The 27,989-nt window shown below is 37.7% G+C and overlaps 1 protein-coding gene across 1 annotated transcript in view; it reads right to left on the reverse strand.

Moving 5' to 3' along the window:
• Positions 1–6,337: 6,337 nt before the first annotated feature.
• Positions 6,338–27,989, reverse strand: part of FETUB (fetuin B) — a 238,825-nt gene continuing 217,173 nt past the window's right edge. The window contains exons 6-7 of the mRNA XM_044070647.1: positions 24,760–24,840; positions 6,338–6,901 (exon numbers count right to left, since the gene is read on the reverse strand). Of these exons, the coding sequence (XP_043926582.1) occupies positions 6,509–6,901; positions 24,760–24,840 (474 nt within the window). The 3' untranslated portion in view covers positions 6,338–6,508. The remainder of the gene's footprint in view (positions 6,902–24,759; positions 24,841–27,989) is intronic.

Here is a 27,989-nt window from a genome sequence, read left to right on the forward strand (position 1 = left end):
AGTGAAATTACCTGACAATTCAACATTTGTAATCGTGTTAGTATCCTAGGTTTCAAAAAGGCCCCTACCCAATAGTGGCTTATATTTTAAGCCCCATTCATTAAGAATTCCTTGTAAAATGTTTTCCACCAACTCAAAGGGATACCCTCTCTCTACAAACATGTTTCTTAAAATTTTAAACTCGTTAATTACATCTTCTTTATGGGAAGTCATCTGAGCAATTCTAATAGCCTGTCCCTTGACAATGCTTCTTTTCTGATAAAGGGGATGATGACTGTTAAATGAAGATATGCATTGCAAAAAGTTTTCTTACAATATACCTTGGATTTAAAACCTTCTTTGTCTTTAGATATGGTAGTGTCCAAATAATGTATTTCACTATCATGATGTTCATGAGTAAATTTCAAAACGGTGGCAGTGCTGTTCAAATATTCAATAAAGTTCGGAATGTTACCTTTATCACCTTTCCACAAAATAAAAATATCATCCAAGAATCTATTTGTTGGTAATACTGCCCTTCAAAAAATATAATTGTTATCTAATACCAGGGCCATAATCTCACAAACAAGGTTAACCTGTTCAAGGGACAAGCTGGAACAAGTAAAAAAACATTTCTTCAAAGTATTCCAGCCCCTCTTTCCTAGGGATACAGGAAAGCAAATCCTGAACATCGATGGTCAAGAAACTGACCCCAGATGACTAGAGGTCTGATTTGATTTGACTTAAAAAGTCCCATGAATCTTTGATAAGGTGGGGTATCCCTTCCACAACATGTTTGACCATCTTATCTACAAATACTGCCAGATTGTGGGTTTTAGATCCACCGGCCGCCACTATGGGCCTAAAAGGAGGCACCAAAACATCTTTGTGGACCTTAGAGATACCAAATAACCCTGGCACTTTAGGAAATTAATTCAAAAGAACTTTATAGGTATCCTGACTAATTCTCTGTTCTAAGATGTATTCTTCCAAAAAAACTATCTATACACTGATAAGAAATATTAATTTAACTCTTGGAGACCTGTAAGTAGTTTTCCTCATTAAATAATATGTTCTGCTTAATATTGTTGTAATCTTCAGTGTTAAAAGCTACAATCCCCCCGCCCTTGTCTGGGACCATTATAAGAATCCCTTTGTCTTCTCTCAATTTCTTCAATAAATCTCTCTCTTTCTGCTTCAAGTTGTGGTAAACCTTCTTGTTGTCAGACCACAACTTATAAATATCTTTATTAACTGCTTTTTCAAAGATTGCTAACAAACAATGAAGGGGGGGAGGGTTGTAGACACTGCTTTTCTTTAGAAAGGAAGAACTCAGACTTGCACTACCACCTTTATTTTTTGAAAATAAAAGCCGGAAATTTAACTTCCTGCTGTACAACTGTACATAAAGTGGCACCTCCGCTATATCAGGAATTCTAGTGGGAACAAATCTGAAGCCCTTAGAAAAAAGAGAAAAAAATTCTTCACAAATGACCCTGTTGGTGTAATTGTAAATATTAAAACCTTGGGAGGTATGAACAACTTTAGAATAGGTATTGTCTAATATCTGCCCCTGCCCCTCCCTCTGTAAAAATTGACCCTTTGGGGAGGAAAAGTTGAATTGTAATAATGTTGGGTTCCCTGTTTTCTGTTAGCTATTCTTTCTGAGCGTCTCGGAGGGGGGAATCCCCCTGTTCAGAATATTCCTCAATAGATGGGTTATCAAGCTTGGCTCCACCCTCACCTTCATCAAATTTAGAATAAACCCCTCCATCATTAAAGTATTGGCTGGGTCCTCTGTAATCTGGCCCCTTTCTGTCAATAACCAATTTACTGGTGGGGTATACTGTTTTAAACTGATATTGTTTAATATCCCTATCCAGTTTTCTCTCCTTTTTAAAAAAATGCATGTTACACTTTTTCTCAACCCTGCCAATGACTTTATAATAAAGTTCTTCATACTGTTGCAACAATAAATCATCCAAAATACAGAGGTTTAATTCCTCTACTTCTTTTTGTAATTTAACCTTCATTTGTTCCTGAAAAAAAACGACTTTATTAAGCAATTCAATCCCCCGTTTGTCAAATAAACCAAAAAAATCATTGATCATATCAGAATCGTAATACAAACCAAAAGGAAATTTGAAAACACGTAACCCTTGGGGAACCACATTCAAACATATACATTCATTGAAATGTACCATTTCCATTTGCAAAGTCTTAAGTTTGTATAACTTTTTTTTCAATGCTGAAAGACTGAGAGGGCCTTCAAGTCCAGGATTAACGATCATTTGTACGACATAAAAAATAAAAATGAGACTAATGCTTTGTATAGACATAGCAAAATGAGTAAAACCTTCCTTGGTTTAAATTAGGGGCGGCGATTGGAAGAATATTCTGAATAAAAGAGAACTTATGTGGCAATTGAGGTTGGCTGCTGATTTATACCCTGGTTTGAATGATTTCATATCTATTGCAGCAGTATTAAAACAAAAAGCTGGGAAAATATAATCTAAATTTGACATTTTTATACTTTTATAATGTACTTTTCTTATTGTCAACATATTTAAGGTTTTTAAAAATGTTTAATACATATTCCTTTAATTTTGGGTTGCACTGGTATTAAGTTATTCATTTATAAATTTATTCAAGGCAAAGGACAGTGATTGGTGTGCTTTTAACCTATTGGCAATGTTTTTAGTGTATTTAAAAGCTTGGCTGTTTCTACCTTTTGTTCTGATGGAGTCAGTTTTTACTTGATGAAAGCGCTTAACTTGTTAATAAAACATTGTGGTTTCCATTCATCCTACTGGAGCTTCTTTTGGTTTTAGTGTTGGTCCCAGCACCGGTTTTGCACTTTTTTGGTTTCATAATTTTGCTATTTCTAAGTCATGGGTATGGCTTGGTAGGAACGAGGAGAAATGTATATCACCATTGCCTATAGCTTTCCTTTAGTTCTATTACATTGTAAAGTAGTTATCTGCATATGTGTTCTGGTGGTTTGCATACATTGAATGGGTAAGTATTATGGGATTTATAGATTCAATGTGATACTGACTTTTTTATTCACCTTAGTTCAGATTTGAACATGTTGGATATTTGCTATCTTGAAGATATAGTTTGATGCCGAACTGAGTCATTTCTTATATTCCATTTTCCCTGTATCCCCTTTCTTCTTCTTCCTTCTGCCTCTCTTTTTTAGATGAATGAAGTTAAATAAACAAAACAAACTATATGCCTGACTTACACCACACTTATATGGTTGAAGTACTCTATTATATTTTTTGGATTCAGCCTGAAATTACTATAGGCTTTGTCCTTTGCAGTCCTGTCCAGCTTAACTCTGGCTAGATTCATTTTGTATAGTACAGTCCAGAAAAATCAAAATAGTGTTCTGCTACAGTACATTGACTTTTATGCCCCTTCCATTTTCCTTCACCTTACTGAAGCATGATTTCTTCTCACAACCAAGTATACTTCATATTTAAGTTTGAATTTCTTAAATACGCACTTCTTAAAAGATGTATCTAGGCTTTTCTGCTTTTTTTAAGTCCTCCTTACTTTCCCCCCATTGGCATGAAGTACTATTTAATCCTTGTTGCAGTAGTTGTCTGAATTTGTAATTATGGTCTCATTTATGCCACTTCGTTGAGATCTCCAAACAGAATGAACGTCTGTTAAAGGCTTAATATCTTAACCCCCAAGATTTGGCAACCTCTAAGATAGTAATAATAGTCAAGGGGGTACATGGGCAAATCCATAGCATGCAGTGCACTGTATGGGGAGCCTTGCCACTACATAAAATTTATGTCAATGAATGCCTGTTTAATATGTTAGCATGACTGAATATGTGTCTACGAGATCACCACTGAATTATGGTAACACATCCCATTAACATTCTAGAGCCTTCCGCACTTCTCTGTTACATCATTTTTGCATGAGTGATGTCACCTACAGAGCTTTCCACCACTAATTAATAACTTTCTTTTTACTTTATTTTTCTGATGGATGCTTCTTCAGTTTCATATCATTCTACTATAGGGCTTCATTTTCCTAACCTGATAATATTCACTACTGAGCTCTTTACATTATTCATGTCAAAACGTTTTGGATGCAATAAGAAACTTTATTACTTTCTTTCATTAACAGTTGTACTTAAATTGCAATATCTAATATCTGTAATTTGTATAGCTAACCTCTTTTTGTACTGTATCTTGCAGATCTGTTGTTTCTGTCACACACACAGCTTTGTTTTGTGCATGTGTGTGTGTGTGTGTGTGTGTGTGTGTGTGTGTGTCTGTGTGTGTGTGTACGTGCGTGTGTGTCTTATTCATTTGTTATCTTTACAAGAAGATGGTCTGGAAAACTGTTCTTTCAAAGAAAAATACATAAACCATTGTATTAATGCTGTTTTGAGCCAAGATAAAAGTAGAAAAGTAATATTACTTGCCTTTTCATTTAAGTCTTACATGTAAAGAAATGTGTGTACAATGATATATAACTTTGCATTTGCTACTTTGGAAATGTATTGTATTTTGAAATTAAATTAAAATGTGCTTAATGACTGTGCAAACCTGCAGTACATGTCTAATGCTCCTTGAATATTCTACCTAAGACACATCATGAGAATGACTTTTTAAAACAGCTTGTTGAAACTCCTCCAGATGTATTCTACTCTGGAAAGAGGAAGGTCATTTTCTAAAAGTCAGAAAAAAAACAGAAGAAATCCCATCTGGGGGCTTATAAATAGAGAGGCTGTAAATTAATCCTGATCACTTAAAAGTTACAAAAAATACAGGAGATGCTGCATTATGTACTGCAGCATAAACCTGTTAAAGAATTCAGATTTTGTATGTATTGCTTTTCATGAGTTTGTAAATTCTATTTTGAAATTGCAAGTCAGAGTCAATAATCTTTTAATCATAATTATATAGCTTTTAATTAATGTATTGGAGAGATTTTTTGACAATTCATTGCCTTTTTAAATATTGTATTTGCAATTTCTTGTCTAATCTTTTTACCATTTGCATATTTTCTTGGAAAATGATTTAGTTTACTTATTTCAAGCCCAAGGGTTTATACATTTTACTTATGTACTAAACTGTGCAGTGTCCATCCTTGGAAGGGTGGTTGCTCAGAGTTAATTTCAACATTTAAAGGTTAGCTTATTTGAAGGGTAAGTAAAGTGTACCCTTGCTTTGTTAGATTTAGATTGGACTAACTGGTGGCATCATACCATAAACTTGGGAAGGAGGGAGTTGGTGTTGGACAGTCATCATATAGCTCCACTCTAAAAAGTGGTGTGTGTGTGTGTGTGTGTGTGTGTGTGTGTGTGTGTGTGTGTGTGCACAGAAAATAGTGCTGGACAAATTTCAATTATTGTTGGCAAGGTTGCAGTGAAAGGTACCACCAGATGCGTTCTGATGTTGGTAAAATTCTAGGGAGCCAGTGTTTATAACTCTGATTTGTAGCTATGCCATGTGTGGCTTATCTGGGTATAGTGGGTGCTGGCTATTATGCAAGGTACTGATGCACATTTACCATATACCCTTAAGAATAGTTATCTTTATTATTTTAGCAGCTACCAATGGTGGTAGTCAAACCTCATACTGATGACTGTATAGAACATCCTAGTACTGTTGCCAGTAGTGTGGAAGTAAGAGCCCATAGCCTTCACCATCATATATAAATTGATGGGAACAGGTGAGATTATAAGTCTATTCTTCACAATCTTTATTAGCCATTTTTGTGTATTTTTTTTTTTTATAATTTACCTGCATCTTTTATGAAACAATGTTATTATTTGCTGCATATCTTTTTTCCCACTATAGCAAATGTACTTAATGATGCACGGGTATGGAATTCTAATAAACTGAAAGTGTATCTTGAAGTCACATTAACAAATAAATCAATAAATAAACCGACAGGAATATCAAGCAATATAAATAAAAATCATTAATTTGGCATGTTTTTAATTACTTTACAGTATGTTCAGAAATGGCAAATGATGAGATAAGCAAGTGCCTTGCAGACATAAGTATTGTAAAATGCTATCATGTAAATGGCAAATAAGGCAAAATGTAATGCAAATGTGTCAGTTTGATTAGTTTACAGTCTGTATTTATGCATCTTGTGTGCTAATTCTGTAAGATTACCTGTGACATGAGCAATCATACTGCTAATGTGTTAATAAATAAAAAATACTGAGTTCCTTTTTTATGCAATAAACAAACAGGCATTAGTGGTACATTCATACACACACACAAACACACACACACACAAACGTAAGTCTACAAATGCACACAGGGATATGTACACATCCTACCCCAATGAAATGTATAAATGACACATGAAACAATTTTATTCTGGTAAGGGATATATTTTAGGATTTATTTTAACCAATTACAATATGTCATATTGCAAACTGTATATTAGATGTACATTCTATAGTTTTCTTGTTGGAAAGTGAAATAAGAAAATGACTGGGGATAATGCAGAAGTGAAACACCTGGCAAATCTTAACATTTTCTTATGCTGCAGGCATGACTTGTTGAGATGTATGTTCTTCCTCTACTGGCTTTTCACCAGGCAACAGCCTGAGTAACATGGGTGCTTGACGGACAGGCTCACCAGGACAGTCACTTGATTCTGATGGTCCATGGGGGAAGGGTCGAACTTGAGGCTCTTGTTCAAAAAATGGCCTTTTATGATGGGGGTCACCATGTCCTGGGGGGAAAAATGGCAGTGTTGCTGGCTTATGCTCACCCTTTTCTGCACTGTGATCTTCATGTGGAAAAACTGGAAGGGGCATTGGCTTGTGCTCATCTTGTTTAGAACCATGTGGATGGTGAGGTCCTACTGGATGAGGCATTGGCTTAATACCATGAATTGGACATTGGTGCTCCCCAACATCTGTTGTAGTCTGAAAAAAAGAGAAAAACATCATCACATTTAATGAAGAAGCAAATTGTTTTTGGTCATTTTACCCTGTTATTTTATTAGTGCATCATTTAATCCCAAAACATTTTTTGTCTATTATAGATTTCTAGACAATGTTTAACTATAGTTTCCCTGATGGAACAATTCAGGTGACTTTTCTGAACACATAAGTCCTTATGACTACTGCATCATGCCAACCTGAAGTAACCAGTCATAGCTAGTACTTGATTATTATTTTAATTCCTATTATTGTATAACAAAGTGAAGGGCATAAACTTACTATATCTACCCTTGCCTGTAAAAGGTTACGATTAGGTTGTATTACTTTCTGCAAAATCTATATCAGATATATTCTGCATTCATTCTATTTTTATAGAGGTAGATAGTGCTTTTCATTCCCTCCTCTTTACTTTACACCTAGTTCTAAAGGGGATGTGAATTAAGGGGATGCCAACCCCCTTTAAAAACAGAGATAATATAATGTACATATTTTTCTTTTATTAATTGAGGATATGCATCATGAAGCATGAGAACTCTAAAGTTAAAGTCACCAAACTGGGGGATGATCCTACTCTCAAAATATTTTAGGCAGTGACAGGTATTGCAAAATTATACACATTTCTACAAGTAAGCCTATAGGTCACAGAAGGTAATAGGGAAAGGAGACTGAACATATGGAAAATGCAAAGAAAGAAGGGAAAAGAGGGAAGGTGAAGGGAAGATGAGCCAAGGGGTAAGGATCCATAAATGAAAGGATGTTTCTGTTTGCATTCTGAGAAAACAAGAATATAAAGTTGCATGCTAAAGATCACACAGGAAGCTTATGTATTATTATCTAGGATCATCAGTTTGTGCAGTTAATCATGTGATGCACGCTATCCTTTTATGGATTGTTCAGTCAGTGCTCATATTATGATTGACATGCGGCTAAAGGATAAGTGCATTTGTTGTAATCTGGCTATTAATTGGTAGAACAAATCTGGCAGCTCTGTTTTCTCAGTCAAGTAGTGCATGTATGCAAAGACAGAGTTCTAGGTTGTGTGTGTGTGTGTCTGTGTGTGTGTGTGTGTGTGTGTGTGTGTGTGTGTGCTTGTTTATGTAAGTACTAGAACCGGCAACATTAAGAATTAAAGAATAATGCTGTACAAAACATATTGACTTTTTAAAATATCACAAAGAAAAATCTGAAATAGTGTTTCTGATATATAATTATGATGTATATCATCTTGTTGTGCATCCTCTCCTCTTACTGGGCAACTTTGTTGAAAAAAACACTGACTTATGAAATAGATTAAGCAGTAATGGTCAGTGCAATGGATGAGACAGGTCACTGAATATGGTCCCTCTGCAGTGGCTTATATAGAATGTTCTTGTTTTTGTTAAAAATGAGAAAAAAAAAACATATTTATATAGCATAGATCACAAATGGATTCACTGGTTGTAAAAATCAAAAAAATATATGTATCAAACAACCACAAAAAATAAAAAGTATAAAACAAATCCTTTATTGCACAAAATTTCACTCAGTAAGCATTTTTGACTACACCAGACTTCTTCAGACTAAATGAAAAGTTAAAACATCACATATTTAAATATAAAGTAATTAAATAATTATACTAATTAACCACTCGAGAGGCTTAATGCCTAAGCTTTCTGTTTTTGAGAAAGACTTTGACGTTTTCCTTATTATTCAGTCCTGGAGGATAGCTGGCATCTAATCTTAACTGCCAGCAATATTCACTCCAGTCCAAATCATCATCAGCATCAAATCTGTTAGTAAAACCAGCCACTTGTTGTAAAACCATAAACTATCAAAATATATTTATTGACCTTGGATATTTCTCGCACTACAAAAATTCTTGTGGTTCCACATTAAATATCAATTTTAGCTTTTCATTTGTGAGAAAGCTTACTTTGACACAGGTATTGTCATCTAATTTTTCTAGGAAAATGGACCTTACTAATTTGATGTTGACATAAAAGCAGCCAACCTGAATGTAACAGTTTTCAAGTGCTTTATATTTTCCTTAACTAATGACCCACTGATACAGAAGGTAGCATTAAAGAACATTTGTCTCTCTAGTCTATACCATCAATGCAGAAAAATATATCCATCTGTATATGACAAAAGGTTAGGAATGGATGTGCTGTAATAGTATGTTTATTTTATGTGCTTGTGGTGACATAAGCAAAGCAAACCATTCATATAAAAATGTCCAAATTAGAACCAGTGATGCAGTTTATGACATTTTATTGCAGTTATAAGTCAGATTTGAAAATGTTTTATACACAGTTACATCTTAGATCTCATCAGATCTGTAGCAGTACTTTCTTCCCATAATGAGGATCTGACCACTACTGAAAGTATCAACTCATCAAAAATCTAGAACTGGGGTGGCCACAGTGATTCAGCAGTTAGCATTATCACCTCACAGCAAGAGGTTCTCCAGTTCAATTCCTGGCTGGGGTGCCTTCTGTGTGGAGTCTGCAAGTCCTCCCTGCAGTCACATGGGTTTCCTCTGGGTGCTCTGGTTTCCTCCCACATTCCAAAGACATGCAGTAGGTGAACTGGCCACTCTAAACTGGCCATAGGTGAGAGTGTGTGGGCATGAGTGAGTGGTGAAAATGAACTACTGAGGCAGGGCTAGCCAGCTGGTGGTGTAAACCTTGGCTCAAGATGATTGTCACTGAGGAAGTGACATCCCGACCCCATGTGCAAAATGGGAAAAGGGGTTGAGGATGGATGGATCAAAAATCTAGGACTGAGTGACAACCAGCTGGATGAAACTAAGCCCAGGCAAAATTGAAGGCTTTGGAGACAGGAGCTATACCTAGGGAAGTGAGTTACTTTGCAATGTTCTCAACTTAGTTTTTGGCCTACTCAGTGCTGTTATTGCAGTGTCCTGTGAATACAGCACATGATTTAGAAGCCAAATGTTATGCCAGAATAACACTCAAACCAGATATTAGTCATTGTCAAGTCTGTCTTTAGTAACATTAGATCTGCTTTCTGATAGCTTAGTCAAACTCTGAGACTCTGTATTATGAGTCCTAAAACTGAAAATTTAAGAATGATTAACACTTGAAAACAGTGAACACAAAAATGTGGTGTTGCTCACAAGAATGATAGTGTAGTTAAGAGGGCTATTAAGCAAGTTCAAAGACAATTATATATTGCTATCATAAGGTTTATATTAATGTTATGGAGGTGGAGTGGTAAGCAGTGTCAGACAACTAAGATGCTAGTAAAACTTTTCATGTACTGGTGAAAACTGATTGTGCGTCACAGGATTCTGAGTGAAGAGAAATGGTTTGATGATATGGCAAGCTGAATGTTACAGTAAAATGTATCCTGGAGATATACAGCAGCAAGCAGATCCATTGATTTGATAACTGAAGTTTTAGTTGTGTTTTAAATGAGTTTACATTCTGAATGGATTACAGTGGTAGTGTGATGTGATTCTATTGTTTAGCTGCACTATTTTATGATAGAAAGTTCTGCAGTATTTGATGATTTGGTTACAGTGATTAGTGATTTTTCTTTGGAGCATAAAATTTTGTTGAGGGAGTAGAATTGTATTAAGTTGGCTGGGCAATTTTATGGCTTACAGAGAAGTTTGTGTATTGTACTAAGCTGTGAAAAAAGCAAGGTGATGTAGTCGTTCTAACCAGTTTAATTATTTGAGTGCTAGGCAGTGGTGTGTTCTTTTTTATTGTTTACTGTAAATGTGTCTATTTTGTTGTAACATTGCTCAAGTTGGACAGCTGTGAAACTTGAAGGTCAATAAAGACTGGGGAAGAGAAGGAGAGGAGAGGTGGCAGTAAGAAAGTAAAGATTATATGTCTTCTGTCTGTTAGCGAGATGAGTTTTTATTCTGTATAAATTTTATGTCCCTAGTTTTTGATGTTTTTTTTTAACCAGAAGTGATACATGGTGATCATATTTCAAGTGATCATCTATGATAACTAGTAATTTTGTGTGATTTACTTGTTTTGTCGTGGTATTGTTGGCAGTGATCAGTGTTGTTTTGGCAGAGATGTGTTTTAGGGTAAAGAGCAGTATTTTTTTTTAGGGTTCAGAAGTAGTTGTGAAATATATAGCCATGTTTCAGTCAATAAGAACAATTGTTGAGTAAGGTCATGGAATGTAGAGAGAATTTTGGGAGAAAAGATTAGGGTCAAGTCAATAGAGTGTTGAATTAGGTTAACATTTTTTATAGCAGTGTAGAGGTCATTGATGAATATTTTGAAATGTAAAGGGCATAGCAGAAATTCTTGAGGGTCACCAATAGTTACTATGAAAAGATGAAGAAATCATTCTTCCATTTCACTGCTTCTTCTCTGTTTGAGAGGTAGCTATGGAGTCATTGCAGCAGAGCTAGTGAGCCCTAAGGGTGAGAGTTCATGTAAGAGTTTCTGGTGGACAGTATCAAAAGCTTTCAATAACTCTAGAAAGAGGTTAGGGTATAAAGGTTCTAGAAAATCTGTCAAATGCAGTCAACCTCCCCCCTCAGGGCACTTAGGCCTTTTGTGTTGCATACTTAGGGGTGGAACACCTGAATTTCTTTTGCAATATCTGCAAGAACTTTTAGTTCCAGGATCCTGTAAGAGTGCAAAAAGAAGTTCGTATTGAAGGGACCCCTCCCATTCAATTCTACTCCTCAGATACAGTACAGGAGAAAAGGGAAAAAAAGTTGAGTTGCGGGCTCTTCTCATAAAGTGGGGGTCTCACACTCAAATAACCATGAAAGCTGCAATACATTCAGCCAAGGGCTCTAATCTCCTAATCAAAATGAAAGACAATCAGTGAAGGTGGGAATATTTCCCTCACACAGTATTATGTTACTTAGATGGATGCTTGAAGCCAGATGGTTGCAAGTCTGAGATTGCTGCTCTAAAGATTACTCCTCTCAGTTTCTCAGACTGGAGTTATATCCCACACCTCATAAGGAAGTGACTATAAGAGCTGCCATACTGAACACCCCAACAACAGCTGCTTCTGGAGTTTCCCAATTAGAATTTTCTGTTGTATCTGCATTCACTAGACAGTTCACAGGTAGTTTTACCTCTGTGCATAAGTTTTCCATGTACCTGTTGTTCTGATCTTAATCTGTGGTCTTGGTCAGGTTCTGTACGTCTCTTTGCACTCCACCATGTGTTGACTGTGCAAGGTGATGAGGGCACCGGTCAAAGTTTAGATTGAATTGGGTGTCCCCTTTTCTTCATCCATCTCAAGAAGAGGAAGAGGTGGTCCCTCTACATCTTCTGCTCCTTCTCTGAGCCCTGTTCTGGTACCAGGTGTGATGGAGTCAGTTTTTAACAGCTGACTCCTATACACCCTTGATGTCCTTGTCTGTGTTGATCACATTGGCATGTGAAGCCTTGGTACAAAAACCTTTCTTAGTGTCAGTGTCAACCCTGACACTGGGAACATAGAGGGCCTTTGGTACCAGTGCTCTCAACATTGAGGCCAGCGTATCCATCAGCATTTTTTTTTTAGTACTAAACATCTTGACTTGATGCCAACTGCTGTGTGAGAGTATGCAATGCAGAAGCCACTCTTTAAGGCTAGAACACTCTCTAAGGAGGTTTCAAGAATGTATTAGAAAGGATTGGGAAGAGAGATCAGATAAGCAATTCACAAAGAAACAATGGAAGGATATACATATGTCTCCCAAATATGCAACAAAATCTAGAAGATTTAGGATTTTTGCTTGGAAATGTTTACATAGATATTTTTATACCCCAAGTAGACTCCAGAAATGTTTTCCTCAGACAGCAAATGTTGGTGGTGTGATGGGGAAGAAAGAGGTAATTGGAAACATATTTTCTGGGTGTGGTGGGTTGGCGGACTTTAAGGATTCCCTGTGGGGTGCATTGTTAGAGATGCTGGGTGGGTGGATTGGTGTGATGGGGGAGATGATTTTTCTGAGCTATGATACAGAATCAGAATTGCCTAGACATGGTAAGGCCTTGCCATGTCTAATTATGGTGGCTGCCAAAAAAGCAATTACTAGGAAATGGAAATCAGAATCTAAACCAACTATATTACAAGTAGTGAATATAGTAACAGAGATAAAGCAACTGAAATTGAGATTTTTCTTGGGAACAATACATACAGAAGAGGAATGTGGTTTAAAGGAAGGCAGGACTTAAAAATGAACTATGTAATGTTTGACTGAAAACAACTGGGCAGATTATAAGTGATGTATAATGTTTGCATTGTGTGTCATTATGGTTTGTGATGTAAAATACTTGCAACTAGGATTCCGTCAGTGTGGTTCATTCACATTTATATAAATGTATGATTCCTTATGTCATAGGTGATGGTTTAATAAAGATGTTTCTTTTTAAAAAAAGGGGCAGGAATTGAATAACCTATGTAATGTTGCTTAGGTTATATCATATATAGCAGTATATGTGAAGTATAATGTTTGTTAATGTTTATTTAATACAGTATGATTAATTTTGCATAAATGTACATTTGCCCATGTCACAAGTGATAATTCAATAAAGGTGTTTTAAAAAAAGAATGTAATACCCACCCAGTAACACAAATCAGTTTTAAACTTTGGCATGATTCATGTTTAGCCCACAGAAGATGTGGGGCAGAAAGTCACCAAAAGGGCAGGATGGTAGAGACATGAGTTATCTTTCTCTTTCTGAGCAGGTGTCCCAAGAAGAAGAGAAAATAAACAAGAGGAAGCATTTGAACTAACTCATGGAGTCTCCCACATCCAATTCAGCTTCTGCATGCTTTCTGCACAACTACTCCAATGCCTTAGGTGGTTCACCTAGAAAACAGCATGGGTAGTCTTCCAGAGGGCTGGTAGAACTGGTCCCCTGCATTTGTCAAATGTATGGTTGGTCAACAAATGCTAGAAATGGTATATAATGCCAAATGTATGGCTAGCTGAACAGTCAAAATGTCCACAGTATGTTTCATGAGACAGGTGTGGGTGTGTGTGTGTGTGTGTGTGTGGGGGAGGGGGCTTGAGGAAGTGAGAGTGTTTGGCATGTGTTTGAGAATTAAAGTTAGGGCCGGGGATAGGTTTTGTAGGTGTGTGTGTGTGTGTGTGTGTGTGTGTGTGTGTGTGTGTGTGTCTATGTGCATTTTAGTGTTAGGTTTTGGGTTAGATAAGGGATTAGGTGAAGTGTTGTTAATGTCTGTTTGTGCATCCTAATGTGTCTTGTGTAGTGGTAGTGTTATGGATGCTTTTTTAAGGAAATGTGCAGGGTTGAAGGAAAGTTCAGGGTTAGCCCCCCCCCATGCACAATCTTAGTAATGGGTGCTAACTCTAATCCTAAAACTGCCCATTCCCCAACCTTAATCCTATACCTTACCTTAAATAGAAACCTTCCTGTAACTGGCATGGGTTTGAAAGTGTGTGTTTTTTTAACATCATGATGTGCACAAACTTAAACAGCAACTTGCAGTTATCTGAAATGTGTTTTTTGTTTTCTTCTACTGATTTGGGACTTGTGCTTTGCTTTTTGTGCTAAGAGTGAAAAAAGTTGGCCAAACTCTAGCCTCCCAGTTTGATTAACAGCCCACACCCATACTGATTACATCAGCTTCTTACATCATCTAACCGCACCCCAGGCCCCATGACACCACCCCCTCTCTCATGAGATTGGTTAACTGCCTTTCTACCTGATTCTTCCCAATTTCCATCTCTTTATCTAGCCAGGCACAGTTATCTAGCCCTCTTTTGCACTAACTTTACCAGCTGGAACCTGGACAGAGGAAGAATCTGAATAGAAGAGTTCTCATTAACTCCTAGATTCAGGAAGAAACTTGACAGTGAAGAAGATCGGAGATTCTTCTGTTTATTAAAAGTTTTTGTATACTCTGCAATTTACCACTTGGTGGATTTATATTCCATGGGCACAGAAAGCCTACACAAAAGGTTCTGAGGTCTCAAACTATACTTGCTTTTTACTTTTTTCCTCCTACTTTTGTACATCCATAAGCTCCATACAAAATGAGCACAGTGACTTGTTTTTGACTGTATGCTATTTTACTTGATGCATGTATTGTTCAAAAATGAGAATCACCTAGTGTAGCTTTAAGTGACTACCTTCCCTGCATATAAAAAGTATATCTTCATCAAGAATGGGGACTGGTCATATTAATCATGTATATGGGCCTCTTATAAGCAGGCACTGGGAACCTTTTTTGTTACACAAGAGAATATTGGCCTTTCATATTCTATGTCAAGAGATAATGAGCCCCGTAACAGTGGGCACAGCCTCTCATATTACATGTGATAGACTGGAAAAAGTTCTGTAATAAAGCTTTCATACTTGGCTTCAATGAATATCAGCTGCACTGATGCAGACACAAATGCGCATTTTACATGTGTTACAAAACAGACTAATAAAGTCTGGTGATAGGCTCATAAAAGCAGGCATTTTCAATAATCAAAGTGTAAACCCCTCTATTAGATGGACATGATGAAGCTCAGGCAAAAGTGTTTTCTTAAATATAGTTGTATTGTTGTAGCTCATAGTGTGTTGTCATGTTTTGTTTGTTAGAAGTTAAAAATAAAAATAAAACCTTTTAACTAAGAATGTAGTTCCACAGGCTGCTGAGCTGATTAATGTCCACAGGTTTTTCAGGAAAATTCAAATAAGGGACTAACCTCTAAGCTTTGGGATTGCTTCCTTGTTTTTCCATCTTCCAGATTTTCCTCCAATCAGCTCCCATGGATCCACCCACCATTGTCTGTAACTGCCTTTAAATAACTGACCTGTTGAATGTAATGTATTAGAACAAGAACACTGTTTCATCTACCTACTTAACTGAATAAACTACTGGAAACTTCAACAAGATGTCTTTATTCCTCCCACAGGGAGGGTATCAGAGAGAGTCTACTAGATCTGCAAGCTAAAGTGATTTTATCTGGACTAATCCTTTATACTGTGTTTTGTGTAAGTCCTGTCACCTTCTGGGTCACAGGTGGGATACCAGACTTCACTCAAGCCCTCTGGATTACTTATGTTTTCTCTTTTAGTCTGCCGATTTATTGCTCCTTCCATGATATATGTGCCTGCATGTCTGTTTAGATGTACCGTGCATGGACATATTTGAGTGTAGAATGTCTTTTTAGGCAAACAGATTTACTATGTGTTCAGCATACTCGTATGCTTTTACTTTAATCCTGAGAGCATCTGAGATGACTGTTGATAAACATTGCAAGTGTACTCTGGAAAGGTTAGAATGCCATACGAAAAAATATGACAGCTTCCAGAGAAAGAAGACCAATTGCATCTGGACACAAGAAGGATGACCAAGCAAGTTATATCTAGAATTTTTTGCACTTATTTCTATTATATTTTTGCAACTGGCTTTGGATTGCATTTATTTAAGGAATCTTGATCAAGGTCTCTATTATTAGCAGTAGTCATGCTGAATATACAAGACCACTATTTGTTGTTAGTATGTTTTTTTTTTTCACTTTTGCCCACTGCTATGCAACTGTGGAGCTGGTATTTATAAGTAGAGGGGGTGGGAGAACTGCCCCTACAAAAATGCTTTTTGGTGTTATTTTCTTTTTGACTTTCCAGCTGTATTTTGACTGAGTTTAAAGAATTAAAAAAAAAACTGTCATCTGAGTGAGTAAAATTAACAAAGCTGAAGTATTATTTACCATAGCATAATGGACAGACAAAACCATCCACAACTGATTCAGTAAAGTCCAGACGGCATGGCATTCCAGACAGAAGTTAGATTAGAAGGACAGTGCAACCAGTGAGGGGTTATCCAGAATGCTTGAAAAAGGTACATTTTAAAGTTTCAATTATGGAAGGTGAGTATTTGTGTAGTGAAAGAAAACCTACAAGTGTTATTACATGCATGCAGTGATATTAATGTGTGCAATAAATGCACCCTACCCATACAGTCTAAGAAGGAATCAGTACTGCAAAATTAAAACAAGGATATACCTTTTGAGCCTGAAGACCAGGGTCAGTCCACCCAGGCATTCTACATGTATGTGTTATGATAGTGAAGTTTTAACATTAGCTGTGTTACTTAGTAGTTCTTCTCAGTGTGCTAATAACACTGACTGTTTAAGCCTTGTGTCCCCCCCCAGCTTGTGTAGTAATCCTAACTGTCCACTAGACAGTATACACTTAATTCAGGTCCTTCCTATTCTCTGTGATTAAACTTAATCCTCGAGCAGCCCTTTCAGTACTGCTTGCCTTAGTTTTGTATCACTTAAGCACCAACTGTTTATTTGCATCTCTATAGATTCCCCTTCATTGCTAATGTATCTGCCTACTCTAATCTGTGCACAAACTGGCTACTAATAATCAAATCAATGTGAAGACATACTCCCAACCTTAATAAACTTTGCTGTCTCTTCTCTCCTTCACTTTACAAGTAGAGTTCGCATTACTACTCACCCCCTCTGAGGCCTTCACTCATAGTTTTCCATTGTTTGCCTCTCTGGTTTGGCTGGTTCCAACCTAATCTCAAACAGTGGAATTATACCTGCTCCCCTTAGTGACCACCTACGAGCCTATGCCCACCGATGTGCTTCTTCTGTCCATATACATCAATACGTTCAAACTTGTAATCTCATCAACTTCAATCCATAAACATTATCTAACTGTCTGAAAAAAATGAATTGTGCCCCCTTAAAGACTCTGCCTCTGGACAGTGCAACTAATTACATCAACAAAACCTTCCTAGACTTACTAAATAGCCTAACCACTCTTAGAACAAAAAGAATTAAAGCCAAAAAACTTCCTTGGCTATCTAATGAAACCAGAAAGCTAATGCACCTCAGAGACAAATGTTGGAAGCAATACCAAAATAAATAAGTTAATAAACTCTCTAATCGAATTCAAACAACTCCACAACTTGGTGAAGAAACTAATAACTAAAGATTGCAAGACTTATTACTCCAAACTCCAATCAGAACATAATTCTAACCCCAAAAGATTCTGGAATTGCATTTCCTCCCTTCTAAACCCTGGTAGAAAAGACAGTCTATACCCTAACCCAAACTCTGTAGACAATGAAATTGCATCTACTTTCAACACCTTGTTTGTTGACTGCATAGCCAAACTAACCCCAGACTTTCCCATCTTTTCTTCCTCTCCTAGTCACCCATCCACTGATTTTCCCTCTAATGGTCCACCTTTCAGTCTTAAACCTATCCCCACCAGCACCATAAAAAAACTTCTCCTTAAACTAAAGCCTTACTCCTACCTCCTCATAATCTACCTCCATCCTTCCTTAAGATGGCTGCAGACAGCACTGTCCCCCCCATTTCCACTCTTTTCATCAGGTCCATCTCAGAAGCCTATTTCCCCTCACTCTGGAAGAAAGCTTTTGTCACCCCTCTCCATAAAGGCAGCAATAACACAGACACTACTAACTTCCATCCTATAGTTATTTTCTCACCTCTTTCTAAAATCCTCGAAAAGTACATTCATCACCTATTCTTGCCATAGCTAACACACAATCATTTTCTTACCCCAACACAACATAATTTCAGACCTGGCCACAGCACTAACACTGCTCCTCTGTCCTTCCTTGACACCATTATACATTCATAGGTTCATAGGTTAGTACTAGGCTATCAGCCCTAAGGCCTATACAAGCTTAGCCAAAACAATTCCCTGGCTATTTCTTCCCACACTATTTACTTCCCTGGACCCCTGTCTAGCAGGATGATTGACGTGATCCCCACGGTAAATTTCCTTTCTCCCATCCAATCATCAAGGTTCCTTTTGAAGAGGGCCAAAGAGGTGCTCTGCTTGACATGTATGGGCAGTCTATTCCAGAGTCTGGGGAGTCTCTGGATCAAGAACCTACCCTTCAGCATGTTTTGTTTATTGTGATTACAAGGTTTAAATCCCTGGAGCATGTGGCTCTGAAGGATTGGGATTTCTTTAAATGTAGCATGTACAACAGCTCTGGTTTTGACATGGCCTTGTATGTTAAGCAGAGATCGCCTCTGAGTAGATGAAATGTGACAGAGTATAGCTGGAGTTTTTTAAGGTGGTTAGCATAGGGCAACTGCTTTAGGCCTGTGATTCTTTTAGTGAGGTATATTTGCGGCCTTTCCAGTTGTTGCAGATGTCTTCAGAGGTACATACCAAATGGGGCGTTGTATTCTATAATGGGTCTAATGAGGGATGAGTACAGTGGGACAATGACCTTCTTTTTCCTGGATGAAAAGCCCTTAGTGATAAGGTGTACCACATAGAAAGATTTCCTGACTGTTGTGGTGATATGGTTATCGAAGGTGAGACTACTGTCTACCTGTGTCCCTAAGGCTCTTATCACACTTTCGGTGTTTAGTGTACTGCCACCTATGTGGTAATTCACGGGTACATATTTTTTCCCAAAGGGGATAACTATGCATTTCTTGGCATTGCGCTTGAGCTCATGGCTCTGGCACCAAGCATCTGTTTCTGTAAGGCCCTTTTGTAGAGTATCCACATTATTTGGGGATTCAATAATGGCTCCCAGTTTGCAGTCATCTGCAAACTTTGTTAGCCAGAGTCCCTTAGTGTTGGCCTGTACTTCAGAGAAGTAGATGCCAAACAAGAGTGGTCACAGGACTGAACCCTGAGGTACTCCACTTGTCACTTGTCTGGAGCTGGATTTAGAGTTGGCTACTTTTACAGTGTGAGTTCTGTCAGTAAACCAGTTGGCAGCCCATCGAGTGACATAGGGATTAATGCCCAGCTTAGTAAGTCTATCTATGATCCCAGAGTGGGGGATGGTGTCAAAGGCCTTGGTGAGGTCCAGATAAGCTGTGTGGACCACCTTACCCTCGTCCACAGCTGGAGACTGATTCAAAGAAGTCAAGTCAGGTTCAGGAGACAAGATCGGCCCTTCATGAACCCAAACTGGATGGGGTCCTGTGTTTTAATCATGCTTGCGACTCTAGGAAAATTGTATCCACACTTTACATAGATCTCTCCAAACAGTTTGACACTGTCTCACATCCTCTACTCTTATTTCAACTTTCCTCCCTCAATTTCTCTCCATCCTCCATAGCCTGATTTACAAGCTGTCTCTCCAATAGACAACAAGCTGTTAAATGGAAAAATTCCATTTCATCCTTTCTCAGCAATCCCTCCGGCATCCCCCAAGGCTCTATTCTCGACCCCTTACTTATCAATATTTTCATTAATACCTTTCACAGATCCATAGATAATGCTACACTGGCCAGTATGCTGATGATTCCACAAACATCTGTACAGCAACCTCTCTCTCCAATCTCCCTCAAAAAACCCAAACAGCCTTCTCGAATACCGAAACTTGGATGCTAAACAGCCATCTCGCTCTCAATGCTAACAAAACAAAAATCATAGTATTCTCTCCTTTGAGAAATTTCAGCATAGACAAAAGCTCCTTTAAAATAGAAAGCCACAATAACACTCTAATCGATATTGTACCTCACACCAAACTACTCGGAGTCATCATTGATGAACGTTTAAAATTCGATATCCAAAGCCAAGGGTTGGGAGGGTGGCTTAATGGCTAAGGTGTTTGCCTTACAAACACAAGGTGCAGGGTTTGAGTCTCACAAGAGATAATTGGCTAGGTGTAAAATGGCTTGCAAGGGCAGTTAGCTTAGTACTAAACTATGAACCTATGAAATAATATAAAAAAACACCAAAAAACTAGGTCTGCTGTACAGACAAAATCACTATCTAAGCGCTTCTACCAGACATACTCTAGCCGCCTCCTACCTGCTCCCCTCTCTTATGAATGGTGCCCCTCTACTTACTCACCTCCAACTTAGCCTAAAAAACAAACTGAAAGTCTGCAAATTTGCTACAGGGTCCAAATAATCCACCTATCACTGCCATTCCCTCCACTTCCTAAACTGGCTTGAGCTTCCTTATTACCTGAAATTCATACAACTCACCACTGCTCACAAACTCATATTCTAACCCTCCATCTGCCCCTCTCTTTCATCTATCTTAACCCCTTACCTCCCCAGTTGTACTCTTAGATCGGAAAACCAAAACCTTAAAATCTATAAATCCCTTCACCATCCTGGCCAATTACTTCTGTCGCACTCCTTAGCTAAACTATGGAATTCTCTCCCCCCTTCCTCTGCTGTACTCACAACTACTCTAATTTCAAATCTCTGCTCCATTCTTACCTTACCTCAAAATGTGACTGTTCCTGCTCCTTTCCTACCTAAATGACACTGTTGTCTCTTTCAAACCTCCCTTCAATCTCATCTACTGCCACCCCTGATCACTAACATTATTGCTAGGACAAACACTAAACAACACGTTAGGACTTGTACATTTAATTATATTATCTGTATTACTTTTGACTTTATCTATATTTTAACATTTGTAATTTTTTTAACATATACTCCCTGATTTTGTATTTTAAATTATATATTTATGCTTTTGTATACTGTATATTCCATATTTTACTTATGTTATATTCTGTTAACTGCTTTTGGAGCTTTTCTCCCCAGGCCTCCACTGAAAATGGGCTCTGCTTGGCCCAGTGGACTTCCCTGGTCATCAAACTAGAAATAAATAAATAAGTACACACACACACACACACACACACACACACACACACACACACACACACACACACATATATATATATATATATATATATATATATAGTGGATATAAAAAGTGTACACACCCCTGTTAAAATGCCAGGTTTTTGTGATATAAAAAAAAATGAAACTATAGTAAATAATTTCAAAACATTTCCTACCTTTAATGTGATCTATAACCTGTAAAATTCAAATGAAAAACAAACAAATCTGTTAGGGGAAAAATGTAAAAAATAAAAAACATACAATAAGCTGGTTGCATAAGTGTGCACACCCTTAAACTAATACTTTGTTGAAGCACCTTTTGGTTAATTACAGCATTTGGTCTTCTTGGGTAGTAGTCTATCAGCATGGCACATCTGAATTTGGCAATATTTGCCCACTCTTCCTTGCAAAAACACTCCAAATCTGTCAGATTACGAGGGCATCTCTTGTGCACAGCCCTCTTTAGGTCACCCCATAGATTTTCTATTGGATCTAGGTCTGAGCTTTGGGTGGGCCATTCCAAAACATTAAATTTTCTGCTGGCGAAGCCATTCTTTTGTTGATTTGGATGTATGCTTGGGGTCATTGTCATGTTGAAAGGTGAAATTCCTCTTCACATTCAGCTTTCTAGCAGATGCCTGAAGGTTTTGTGCCAAAAGTGACTGGCATTTGGAACTGTTCATAATTCCCTCCACCTTGACTAAAGCCCCAGTTCCAGCTGAAGAAAAGCAACCCCAGAGCATGATATTGCCACTACCATGCTTCCCCGTGGGGATGGTGTTCTTTTGGTGATGTGAAGTATTGTTTTTGCGCCAAATGTACCTTTTGGAATTGTGGCCAAAAAGTTCAATCTTGGTCTCATCAGACCATAACACATTTTCCCACATGTTTTTGGGATACTTTATGTATTGTTTTGCAAATTTTAGCTGGGCCTGGATGTTTTTCTGTGTAAGAAAAGGCTTCCGTCTTGTAACCCTACCCCATAGCCCAGACATATGGAGATTATGGGAGATTGTTGTCACTTGTAGTACACAACCAGTACTTACCAGAAATTCCTGCAGCTCCTTCAGTGTTGTTGTAGGTCTCTTGGCAGCCTCCCTGACCAGTTTTCATCTTGTCTTTTCATCAATTTTGGAGAGACGTCCAGTTCTTTGTAACGTCACTGTTGTCCCATATTTTTTCCGCTTTTTGATGACTGTCTTCACTGTGTTTCATGCTATATCCAGTGCTGTGGAAATTTTTTGTACCCTTCTCCTGACTGATACGTTTCAACAATGAGATCCCTTTGATGCTTTGTAAGCTCTCTGCGAACCATGGCTTTTGCTGTAACAGGCAACTGAGTAAATGTCAGGAAAATCCTACTAGGACAGCTGAACTTTATTTGGGGTTAATCAGAGTCTCTTTAATTGATGGTAGGTGTGTACCCAAGAATACTTAATGTTGTAATTAAATCAAAAGGTGCGTCAACAAAGTATTAGTTTAAGGGTGTGCACACTTATGCAACCAGCTTATTGTATGTTTTTTATTTTTTATATTTTTTCCCCTAACAAATTTGTTTGTTTTTTTGATTGAATTGTACGGGCTAAAGATCACATTAAAGGTGGAAAACATTTTGTAATGATTTATTGTGGTCTCATTTTTTTATATCACAAAAACCTGACATTTTAACAGGGGTGTGTACATTTTTTATATCCACTGTATATGGGTGGATGGAATCTGGTCTACATCTGATAAGCCTTAAATGATTTAAGATCTTTAATCAGGAATCCAAACTTATAGAGGACATTGGCCATGGGTAAATCCTTTCTCATGGTTTACTAGCTGAGAGCCTTCTAGGTACACTGTGATCATATAAGTAACCATATGGGAGACAGACACTTATATGGATAGTACACTGTAAGTCACGTAAGAGTAATAAAACAAAATGGAAAAAAAAAAAAAAAAAAAAATATATATATATATATATATATATATATATATATATACATATATATATATATATATATACATATATATATCTATATATATATATATATATATATATATATATATATATATATATATATACATACATACTTGTCAACTGACATAGCAGATAATTAAATAAGTATGTAATAAGCAAAATGTACTCATATTTATAGGGAGCATAGCTGATACATACAACAGCTTTCTTTACAGGGTTGTGTGGTAAGAAATAATTAAATAGTTTAATGGTGTATGGGGAACTTGCATATCATTGTATGTTGGTGATAGGAAGATAACAAAACATACAGTTGAACAACTTGTAAGGTTGAAAACTGGTAAATTTTGAAAAGTAACAACTCGTAACAAGTACACCAAAAATGGTTTAATGGACATTGTACTTGTTACGAGTTGTTACTTTTCAAAATTTACCAGATAACAAAACATGCTTGTCTAGTATGTAGGGAATGGTTGTTTTTGTAAATAGCATCTGAGCTGACTGACTTGTTTACTTGGGGTGATGCACAGTTCTGTACTTCACATTTAACCATCTTTGGGAATTATGACCTTCCTCTACATTTCATCGTCCTTTCACTTCAAGATCTTAGCATGTTTCATTTTGTTAATGTGCTAGTCTTGAATTATTTGGGCTATCATCCTGAAGAACAGCTGGCATGCAGTGTAATATGTCATACCTGATGCCACATAAAATTGATGCCTTGTATTATCTTATTTTTTTAATCTTTTTATTTCATCATTTCTGTTGACCTTAAGCCCCTAAGCTCCATCCATTACCTGCCACCTTGTTTGTTCACCCTAGCTGCAGAAGCCAAAAGGCAGACTCCTAGGCATCCCATACTATAATATTGGAGCTTTGCTGGTTGATGCCTGCTTGTTATTTGCCATTCCTTCTGGCTGCAAATATGCCATGATGTCTGTGTGGAAAGCAGGCACTTTGAAGCATGTGTGTGGCTTTTTGTGACCATGTTTCTGTGCCTCCCTACTCACTTTCTTGCTGTGCTGCTGCATCCCCTTCTTCCCACCAAACACTATAAAAATCCACACCAACCCTCATGTAGCAGAGAGCTGGTCATTGGCTGCTTAAATCCTCTCCATCTTGCTATCCAGCAGCTGGAATGCTAATTGAATCTAGCTCATTGGTGTCAGACTCTTCCTCTGTGCCACTCGGTTGGACCAGCATTTAGAGTTTTTCTGATATAAACATAAATCCCATGTTCATCTCTGAAACAGTGCCTCTGTTCTGAATGCACTTAAAAAAAAATAAAGGTACAAAAACATTGACAGAGAAGGGCAGAATGCAACTTACCCGATTGAAAAACTCGCAGGAGGCTGTTATGTAAGTTTTATCTGGAGCACTCATCACAGAACCTTTGCATAATCCTGTGGTCTGAAAAATAAAGGTAATATTTAGAATATATTTAAAGAAACTTAACACACTGCTGGTAATTTCAATAGATATTTGTTTTTCTCTGACATCGTGTTTCTTTTATTTTTTTCTAATTTGATGGCTCAACAGCTCTGCTTCACAACTTCCATGTTGAGGGTTCAGTCCTGAACTCTAGAATGTATGGAGTGTGTTCTTTCTTTCCATGCTTATATGGGTACTTCAGTTTCTTCCCACATTCCAAAAGCATGCTGTTTGATTACCACCAATAAAGTGTCCATATATATTACATTTACCCTTACCCTCTAGGCCTGGACCAGAGTAGTTCATTTACCTGATCAGCAAATGGGTAAAATTAAAAAAATAAAAAAAGAAAGAAAAACATAAAATAAACAGTTTAACTATTTTGAAAGCTGAAAGCATGTAGGTCATTTAATGAAGTGCAGTAACCCACGAATACACACACACACACACACACACACGCGCACACACACACACACACACACACACACACACACACACACACACACACACACACACACGCACACACACACACACACACACACACACACACGTATATTTATGTACATATAAAAAGCAGTCCCATAACAAGATCCTGGGTATAATGTGATAGCAAGTTACAAAGAAGTAAGCCCCTTTTCACTTTAGGTCACCTACAATGTTATATATAACATTTTGTGTTTAATGTCCCATGCCTCTCAGAAATTCCTCTTGCTGCATAGCAAATCCTTATTCTTTCCATGATATTTCTTTGTTATAGCATTACTATCTATGCAGTTAAAATTCTCATTCATTTTAAATAAAATTGTCATGAGCTATGTACCCCAAAGTGGGATAGTTGTACCTTGTTTTTATTAAAAACACATACATATACACAGACATCACAATCTCGAAACATAAGTAATCATTAAATAATGCACAGTAAGTATTTCATAGTCCATAAAGGCAAAATAAGTGACACCTGGTACATCATATTTACCTCTTTGTCTTTACTGGTATGCATTTTCCTTTTGCTTTGTTTTTGTGATGCAAATCTTATGTCCTGAAATCAGAACTATGCTGGACATTGTAATTAGTCTGTTTCATGTATTATTTTTGTTTTCTGGGCACAATACATTAGTATGTCAGAGTGTTCTGATCTTTAACTTTTCTTGTTGAATGTGTAGCATTCATTCATTCATTAACCGATTTGCAGTGGAGTTATGTTACCCTCACTGGTATTTACAAATTCTAATTCCCAGAATGAGCACCTTACAGTAAACTTGGACCAAATGTAGGGAATAACATGGAATACACAAGATGTTAATCCCCCCCCCCACACACACACACATATCTCTGCTATTCCCACTACCATAAGAGTCTCTGAAATAATGTTGTTAACAGTGGTATGTGATTGAAAAACACCTCCACTGTTGGCAGAAAGTCAGAAAAAGTGATCCAGTAAATCACTGATAACAGTTCAAACAGCCAATACACCAACTTTCTGCCAACAGTGGAGTTCTCCTCTAACCCTGTTCTTTATATTGGACATATGTCAGATACTCTGTCATTTAATGGAAGTCCCTATCCTCCACACAAGGCCAGTAGCAATTATCCAAGTCCTTTGTCAGTTTGTTGTCCTCCTGGTGACCAGCATCCTCAGCAATATTCAGACATACTTTTCTGATGAACACGATGTCCTGCCCTCCCTACTCACCAGCAGAACTCATTGTTCACTTGCGGTCACAGCTCTACCTATCTTTGGCTGGTGAACATAAGACCCTTTTACCTTAGCACCATGTCTTAATGGTGATCATTTCAACCATACTACCACAACTCCCTACTTTCCGTCAAAGTATAGACGACAGTACCACCCCATCTCCCCCACCACCATGTGTCAATATCAGAAGAAAACCCTTTTGTACCTCACATCTGCATGCAGTGTGAGATTTTTGAGCAGATACAGTTTGCTGCACATCCTACATATCTTATTACTATACAAATGAGGTTCATAATGATTCTGTAGTCCATGGAGCACCATGATTACACTCCAATATCTAAAAAAAAATCAAACTAGTTAAGCGCTTCAGTAGTGCAAGACTCAGTCTTAATAATTGCTAACCACCCCACCATTGATGTTAAGACTGGGTCTGTCACTAACAACAGTCAGTGCTGACCAGGAAATGACAGCATCAGATGTCAAACTAGCTTCTTTTCTGCCAGCTATCTATTCCCACACTGCCTCTGACTTCATTTAAAAATATTGACTTGTCTAGATAGCTCTTGCTGAGTGCTTTACTATCTTTAAAAGCCAGCAAAACACTTTGTTCATTTTTTCTATAATGAACTGTACATGGAGCAAATAAATTTCCATGCACTAAAAAGAATTATGATCAGTTTAACTTTGAATGGTTGAAAATCAACCTGCCGAACAGCCGTTTGTGTGAACCCGAAAGACGAAAAGCATCATTACAAACTGCACTTCTTCTTTTGGCTTTTCCCAGTTAGGGGTCATCACAGCAGATCACCTGTCTGCTCATGATTGGCAGTGGAGTTTTACAGTGTCGAGTTGCCAGCCCGGTGCCCAACCTTCCACAGAAGACACACACTCACACCTAGGGCCAATTTAGAGTGCCCAATCCACCTACTGCATGTCTTTGGGATGTGGGAGGAAACCGGACCACCCGGAGGAAATCCACACGATCACAGGGAGGACATGCAGACTCTGCACAGAAGGCACCCCAGCCAAGGATTGAACCGGAGAACCTCTTGCTGTGAGGTGACAATGCTAACCACTGCACCACTGAACTGCACTGATGTTTGAAAATCTGCAAATCGAAGACCAGATTTGCTGATTTTCTAACTACAATTATGAATTCAGATTGTAATGCAGGGGGGCAATCCCCCCTGCAACCCCCATGTGGGTGGCTGTGCCCCCACACTCCCCTACTTTATTATTCTAACTCTGAGGTTGCACTACAGCGAGGAAAGGGTCCACTTCCCGATCTCCACTATAGTGCACTTTGCACCCACAATGCCGAATCTGCAATGAGCGAATGTCAATGTGCATTCCCTCATTGCACATTCACTGCATTTCTATTCAGGTATCTGAAAACTTTAAAACATACTTCCGCACAATTGTCTTTTGACAA

This window comes from Protopterus annectens, chromosome 4.part1 (genome assembly GCF_019279795.1).
Source record: "Protopterus annectens isolate FY-2018-M chromosome 4.part1, PAN1.0, whole genome shotgun sequence".
NCBI classification, from domain to species: domain Eukaryota; kingdom Metazoa; phylum Chordata; order Ceratodontiformes; family Protopteridae; genus Protopterus; species Protopterus annectens.